The sequence below is a fragment of the Macadamia integrifolia genome, chromosome 11 (assembly GCF_013358625.1).
Source record: "Macadamia integrifolia cultivar HAES 741 chromosome 11, SCU_Mint_v3, whole genome shotgun sequence".
NCBI classification, from domain to species: domain Eukaryota; kingdom Viridiplantae; phylum Streptophyta; class Magnoliopsida; order Proteales; family Proteaceae; genus Macadamia; species Macadamia integrifolia.
The window spans coordinates 344,725-353,113 of NC_056567.1; the positions used below are offsets into that span (position 1 = coordinate 344,725).

At 38.6% G+C, this 8,389-nt stretch overlaps 1 protein-coding gene across 1 annotated transcript; it reads right to left on the reverse strand.

Moving 5' to 3' along the window:
• Positions 1-5,344: 5,344 nt before the first annotated feature.
• On the reverse strand, positions 5,345-6,779 carry LOC122092735 (transcription factor MYB86-like). The gene is made up of 3 exons (XM_042662979.1): positions 6,531-6,779; positions 6,319-6,448; positions 5,345-6,223 (listed from the first exon to the last, which is right to left on the reverse strand). The coding sequence occupies exons 1-3, from the start codon at positions 6,658-6,660 to the stop codon at positions 5,437-5,439; spliced, it is 1,047 nt and encodes a 348-aa protein (XP_042518913.1). The 5' UTR covers positions 6,661-6,779; the 3' UTR covers positions 5,345-5,436.
• Positions 6,780-8,389: the final 1,610 nt, after the last annotated feature.

The following is an 8,389-nucleotide window of genomic DNA, read 5'->3' on the forward strand; positions in this document are numbered from 1 at the left end:
TTTTTAAATCCAAACATGATGCTGATGGATCTTTAGAACGCCTTAAGGCCCATCTTATTGCAAAGGGTTTCACCCAACGTGAGGGTATTGACTTCATTGAGACATTGGGCCCATTCATTAAACCAAGCTCCATACATTTGGTACTTACTATAGCTACGGTGCTCCGCTGGCCTATCCTACAATTTGACATAATGAACACTTTTCTTCCTGGTTTCTTATCTATACCGGTCTATATGAGCCAACCGCTGGGGGTTGTTGATTCCTCTCAATCTCTTCTTGTTTGTCAGCTTCATCGTGCCTTGTATGGGCTTTGACAGGCACCATGGGCTTGGTTTGATCTCTTTAGTACCTTCCTTATTGATTTTGGTTTCTTAAGTAGCATGTCGGATAGTTCTATGTTTGTTTACCATCGTCATAGTCCTGTTCTTGTATTACTTTTGTATGTTGTTGTTATCATCCTCACTGATAATAATGAGGCTTTTATGACCTCTTTTATTGATACCTTGAGCTCTCGCTTTGCCATGAAGGATTTAGGGTCTTTGCATTATTTTCTTGGCATTGAGGTGACCACTACATCCCAAGGGTTACTTTTGTCCCAGTCCAAGTATGCCAAGGACATTCTTAGCCGAGCTCATATGGGTGACATCAAACCCACTTCTACTCCTATGGTTCTTCGATCTTCTATTGATGAGAATGTTTCTTTTTCTGATGTTACACTTTATCGAAGTATCGTAGGTGCTTTACAATATCTGACTATGACCCACCCGGATCTCTCCTTTTTTGTTAATTTGATATGTCAAGGGTACATTGGATCGAGGTCTTCGCATTATACGAGATAGCTCTCTTGACTCGTCTGCTTTCTCGGACTTTAATTGGGCTGGGTGTTCCTCTTACAAGGCAGTCCACCACTGGTTTTTGTACTTTCCTTGGCTTCAGCTGTATCTCTTAGAGTGCCAAGAAACAACCGACTATCTTTCGTTCTAACACTAAGACCGAGTATCTTGCTATGGCATCAGCCACGGCCGAGTTGACTTGCCTTTCATTTCCCTTACGAGATCTTGGTATTCCTCAACCTCGCCAAACTACTCTTTTTTGTGACAACATGAGGGCTCTCCAATTGCCTGTTAACCTGGTTTTTCATGCTCGGATCAAGCATGTTGAAATAGATTACCACTTCATGCATGAGAAGGTAGCTCTTGGTTCTTTTGTCACTCGCTATGTCTCCTCTCGTCATCAACTCGCAAACATCTTCACCAAACCTTTGGCTCGTCGAGAGATTCAGTCCATCTGTTTCAAACTGGGCCTTTGGTCTCGACCTCGGCTCAGTTTGCGGGGGGATATTGACTATGCCACGTCAGCCTCCACTACACCAAGTGGTCGGGGAATCGCATAGTTCTGTTAGGCCCTTTTAGTGTTACTTATTGTTAGTTGTAGACAACTGTATACCAACACATCAAGTTGTAACATCATTATATAATAGAAAATACATCAGAGAACTTCTCAGAGCTGAGAAACACAACTCTAGTTGTAGAGAGTTCTTTCATGTTTTCAAAGGGGAGGGGGCATGTGCCAAAGGCCACAGGAGAGAAATGGAGGCCTGCAACCATAGACCCTTTGTGGCCTATAGTTGTGGGCTGGAAGGCCTATAACAGTGGGTCCAAGAAGGCCCTTACGGGCGCATGGGCCTAAGCTGGAGTAACAAGCTTGCCCTTGGAGACATTGCAGCCTGCGTTTACTGGTTGCCAGCCCTTGTGAGTTGGTGGCCTCCATGGGTAGGTTGTTGGCATGCAAATCGATTTTTTTTTCTTAGAAAGGAAGGCTCTAATACCAAAACTAGGGAAAATTCTAGGTCGAGATCGTCCCTACCAATGTGAGGCATTTCAATCACAATGAACTTAAATACACAGAATTCGTGTTACCTTCAAGCTCACACATTCAAACTCTCATTTGTCTCTTATCTCTTCAACAAACCTTTGTGCACTAAGTAATTCTCTCACGTTCTTGTTGCCGATTGACCACCCAAATTTACTCTCAAATATGGGTTTTCTCAAAACCTTTTTCTCTCTTTTTCACACACAGAGAGAGAGAGAGAGAGAGAGAGAGAGAGAGAGAGAGAGAGAGAGAGTTTCCCCTTCTTCTTGCCTTTCATATTCCTCTAATTGGATGTGATTTTAATCACAGTAAAATGATATCAATTAGGTTCATGAGATCTTATTTCATTATTGTGCCGTTTCAATCACTTTTTTTCTTTAGTAAAATTTTCAATTACATTCAAATCATAACATGTAAGGATGTCAATCAATAAAACAATACTCATTGGCTAACAAAAATTGTGAGAAGAGATAGGATTCCAATGGGTTTCTACCTAGAATCAAAAGCTTCTGAAAATATTTCATTTTCATTGGAATAATTACCGAAACATAAATGTTAAGTTTGTCTCGAATTTTTGACCCGTTTTAAAGATTGACCCGATCCGACATATTTTGGTGGCGACTCGAATGAAAATTTTTCTGAGATCTGTGATGGAAGCAGAGGGGTTGGGCTGATAGGCCCAAGCCCGGAGCCCATCACTGATCTCGTATGGGGGTACGGGGGACGTAGCCCCGCGGTATGGTTCGATCGGATCGATCGCGACCCGATGGATCGACCCACGATTTTGGAGTATATATAATGTACTGTTGCTTGTTGAGAAAGTCATTGTATTCTAGGGTTTTCACGCAGCTAGGGTTTCAGGGCGAGTTTTTCATCGCCCCTGCTAGGGTGTAATCTCTCTTTTGCATAGTGAATCATCTTCTTCTTCGCCCGAGGACATAGCACACCACCCTGGTGTGTGAACCTCGTTAAATCTCTGTGTCGTACGGATCTATTGTCTCTTTATTATTCGTGTTTCTTGGTGTTTGATCTAACAATAACTATCTAGATAATTGTAACCAATACCTCCCAAAGTAGCAGTTATTAATGAACTAGTCCCTCTAATGTCCTATATCGCATAATATTTTTACTATGAAAACCCAGTCTATTAAAATTACTTGTCCAGAGATTCTGTAATTATGATTAATTGGACCAGTAAAGCATTTTCAAAAATGTTTGATAAAATAAATATTAACAAGTGATGTTAATTTTAATGGAAAAAATTGAGTATGTTGTCAGTATACCGTAAGCTAGCACACACCGTGTCCATCTCTTTCTTCCCCCTTTTGAAATGATATATCATTCGATGCCCCCATTGGTGCTATCCACTAGCTTACCATATACCCGCGGCATACCTATCCCTCTCCCTAATTTTAAAGTCTTACTTTGTGTCTAGTCAAATACTAATATTTTCTATCTTTAATATTCTCCCATAGCATAGTAAATTCTATTTTGAGCATCTTTGTCAACTACGAGTGAATATTACAAATCTAGCACACAAATCTATAGTTAGGGTGACATCAATCGTTGGTGCATTTCACATTAATTATGTTACTATATCGATAAGGACCCTTCAAGTCAAGGAACTAAGCGAACACTATTAAAAAAAAATTCATTTCAAATCGATCAATAGTAACACATACAAAATTTTAGTATGATCTGTTTTAATGTATACATAATATGTACACTCAAACTTGTGCCCCCATAATTTTTATTCTTATGAACGCACAATATGACGACCATCTGAATGAGGTGACCAATCCCTTTCCTAGTTGTGAACTTTTATATATTCAAACTTAAAGGACAGTCACTGCCCATTGATATCAATCAAATTAATATGAATTATAACACATAAAATGGATTTGATGGAGACATTTCCAATAATCAGTAATTGATAGTGAATTTGGCTTGACTTCACAAATTCACCATGGAGCCAATCAGCTATGGGGTTTTGATATTTATTAATTTCCTTTCCCCCGCCCCTATTTAACGGGATTCGCAACACCAAAGATACGCTTATATTGGAGTAATAAGGACCATCAGAAAAAAAATATATTTGAACCTTAGCAAAACCCTAATGGATAAGATGTTCACAGAAGTTTAAATGCCAATAAATATTACGTGTCATAAACAGTTCATAGCTGTACTAAACTCATGAAAACGACCTTGCAAGTCACTCACTCCCTGACCAATGTGAACATTCGACAGGGCATCTTTGGTCGGCATAGATAGGAGAATAAGAGAGTGAGTAAGAACTGCAAACCCCATGAGGCAATTAAGAGGTTCTAACTTGAGACCTCCTAATAAGCAAGAAAATTAGAATTTGTAATTGTCTGAGTTAATTTTTACAAAAATGATCGTCGGATTGGGATCATTTTCTTGGGGCACAATGGGTCCAAGAAGCAACCCCTAGGCTGTTCGGAGCGGGAGGTTATCCCAGGCTTTCATGCCATAACTCCTTACTTGGAAACATGAGCAATCCTTGAACCTAACCCAACCCAACAAGAACCGGGCCAATGTTTGATCACCTTATGGCCTCGCTTGATTCACCAGAGACCTAGGTTTAGATTGTAAAAAAAAAAAAAAAAATTCCCTTTGCTTTGATTGGGTTTCTCTTCTGCTGGTGGCAATGCCGAAGGTAGAAGAGTAACTCAATGGTTTTTATTTGTAATCTCTCTTATAGTTCAGATTCTTTATTAATACAATACATTTGCTGATTCTTAACAAAAAAGCAAACCCCATGAGGCCATTGAATACGTGAGCGAGGTTTTGAAGCACAGTACTTGATCTCTATGAGACGCTGAGTTGGACCTTATGACTGTGACTGATGACATTTATAGCTAGTAGAAGATGTCAAGGGGGACTAGAGAGGAGGGGGTTCAAATCTTCTGCGGTGAGTGGTGAATAGCACTAAGGATCCAATGGGTGGGAGGGCCTCAGTATGCACCTCAGTTATTAGATCCTTACTGCCATTCATTGTCTCATTGCAGATGATTTTTGTGTGCGAGGAGTAACTCCCTTCTCCACAAATAAACAAAAAAAAAAAAAAAATGAGACATTTTCATTTGTAACCATGCATTGAGTCTTAATCATTTGGCTTTTAAAATAAAACTCTTCACTCCTTTCGGATAAAGTTGAATGATTTTCATTCAACCTTAATAAGACTTGGTCCATGAGATTGTTTTCTTTTTTTTTTTTGGTAGAAAGTCCATGAGATTGTAAGGTTAGTATAGGTTTGCTGGCTTACTAAATACCTGTTGTTAATAATAAATAAATATTGATAGTCTGAATTTGTGCTCAGTATAATCAATAGTGATTACACAGAAAAACTTAAGAGGGTGCCTAATGCCTGGATTCCAGGAAATTGAAGGAGCTATAAAAATCATTTTGGCTGTTTTGTTAGAGAGAGAGAGAGAACACAGGACTCTGAAACTTCACTGTCATATCCAAGTTGTACAAATTGATTTTGGAATGCATAGTCAACCTTAATAAAAGTACAAAACCCTTGCAAAATACAGAAAAGACTTAAAAATCCCAAGCAAGCTGATCCATAGAACTCACATTGCAATACATACCACAAGACATCATTGTTGAGTCCATAAAATCGAGATCGAAGTTTGAGTTAAACGAAGAACCAGTATGCATGTCCGGATGACCACCACCCTTCACTTCATTGGTTTCATCGAAATCAGCTTCATATACATCCTGCTGGGCTTTCTTTTCTTGATGTAGTACTGGTGGTTGCATCTCTTCCTGCCTTGGAGCCTCAAAGGGTTCAACACCACAAGTACCCCACACGAGATTCTCATCTAAAAACCCAACCCCAGATGGAATTATCGGAGATGAGGTGATGGGTGTGCTCTCAATCTCAATAGAAGATCGGTGACTAGCAAAATCAAAGGAAACCTGGGAGTTTTGGCCTTTAACAGTCCAAGCAAGATTAGGGTTTTGGTATTCATAGGAGGGAGGAATTGTCATGGTTTCATGGATTAATGGAGTATGAATTTGAGTAGAAGCAGTACCATATGAAAAAGATGTAGGAGGAGGAGGCAAATTGATAACAAGTGGACTTGTGTTCATTGATCCATCTCTTATATGCGAATTTACAGAGAAAATTGAAGTGGGTTCTTGGTAGATATGAATATTATTGCTTGCATTGTTATTTCTGTTAGTAATCTGATGAGAGGGGATGAGATTGTGAGTTTTTGGGTCCAACCCTTGTGCCATCAGCTTTTTCTTAATGCATGAGTTCCAGAAGTTCTTCACCTCATTATCTGTTCTTCCTGGTAGATGCTTAGCTATCTGGGCCCATCTGTGAAAAACAAAGCAAGGAACATCATCTGGTGATCAGAAGTTGGGAATGCCAAGAAATTAGATGGGTTGAGATTTTAAAGAATTCACAAAAACCTGTTGCCTAGAATTCTATGAACATCAATGATGATTCTTTCTTCTTCTTCAGAAAAAGAGCCCCTCTTCAGTTCTGGTCTCAGGTAGTTAATCCATCTTAGTCTGCAACTCTTTCCACACCTTTGTAGCCCTGCGACCTCAAATCAAACCCATTTATAGATACAAGAAAAATAACTAGCTAAAGAGGGGAGGAGAAACTCTGGAGTCCTGACCTGCTTGTTTTGGAACAGAACTCCAACATCCATGGCCATGCGTGGTGATGTATTTGACGAGTTTCTCATCTTCTTCCGGAGACCATAGCCCTCTCTTTACTTTCTGTTTGCTACAGCAGTGATGACCCATTTCGAACCACCACTTCAGTAGTAGTACTTAGGCTCAACATTTACTGTAAGCCTTTTCTTTTCTTTATATATATACTTCTTGAATATCCCCTCTCTCTCTCTCTCTCCCTCTGCCAAGCCTCAAACCTTGACCCAATATATGGTTGCACATAATAATGTTCTAGTATTTAAGGCCATAAGGAGGCTAGTCTGGATTTGTAAATCTTGTCTTGAAGAGTTTCTAAAAGGGAAAATCTTATTGTAACCAAATATGGTGAAGAAAACAATATATCCATCGTTGTCATTTGATGTGACAAGTCCACCATTGGATATCTAGAAAATCATCTAAAATTTCATCTTCAAATCCATTATTTCCCTATCCATGTTTTATGGCATACCCTCACCTGTACAGCGATCTATCTACAAATTAATAGTACCATGCACTATCTTTGTAGTCTTAAATTTTTTAATGATTTATTTTACAGTGTGAGGTTAAAACTTGACAAGAAATAGAGGACCATGTGGCCGTTTTATTTTTTATAAAATTTCAGTCCCATCTAAGTTACTTGGTGACGTAAATTATACTAATACAAAAACCAAATGTCACCAAAGTGTTGATAACAAATTAAACACTTAAATGGAGAGAGAGAGAGAGAATTACTTGAGAAAATGTGCTGGAAATCTGTCTTAGGGTACACTCATTGGACCTCATGAGTCATAGAGGACCACTGGTCTCTTGAGTGTTTTGTTAGCTTCCATGCCTTGTTTTCAACCATTAACTTTCAATTTGGTTACTACTCTTTAGTTTGAAATTCATTACATTTCACCAATTAGGAAACAGTACATGAACCTTCAAGCAGCATAGTCCATGGTCGTTAACCATTGGAGAAAATCTATTCTACAAATAAATATCCAAACAATTTTCCACTTGACAGGAAACAAAAAATCTCATTTGGTCAATCTTAAGATCCCTTGCAGAAAATGTGAAAAAGAGTATATATGACACAGATGAAACGTAATAGTATTGATACCAAGAAATGTTTTACGTATATATAAGGTAAGCTGCAAAAGGAAAAGTTAGTTCTTTACCTCTTTTACTTGGGAGAAGGAATGATTTGTTGTCAATTAGAGCAAGCCTAATCATTTCTTGACTACCATTTCAACTTGGAAAATCCTCTTGTCCCCTCTCTCAACTCCTAAGTGCTGTGAACTTCTTCTTCTTCTCTCTCTCTCTCTCTCATACAAGAAATGCAAAATTCTCAATAGGGTTTCATTTTAAAATATTAAAGGACTTCTAAAAATATGAAGAGAGTGAAGTGGGTATGTCTTTCGTTCACTCAAACCTTGCTTGGGAGTGTCAGTTTCTTGGTGTCAACGAAGAGGATGATGATTGGCAGATTGGGTGCAATCCTCTCATCAGATTCACCATTTTCATCCTTCCTTCCCACTACTGATCCATTCTATGTCCTGGAAAAAAAAATCATTTTCTTCTTCTTCTCCTTTTTCTCTCACGTGGAGAAGAAAAGAACTGAGAAAATCTACCAAAGGAAAATGATTCATCTCCTTTTGTAAATGAATGTCAATTTCATTTCACATATACACCATTGAATTAGAGACCATGAGATTAGCTGAAATTCTTTTCCTCATCTATCTTTTTTAAAAGTTGCTCCATTTTCCTTATTTATCAAAGATAAATGCTATACGTTGATCAGGGCTGATAAGGCCATAACATATTCAAAGCATGAGGATCT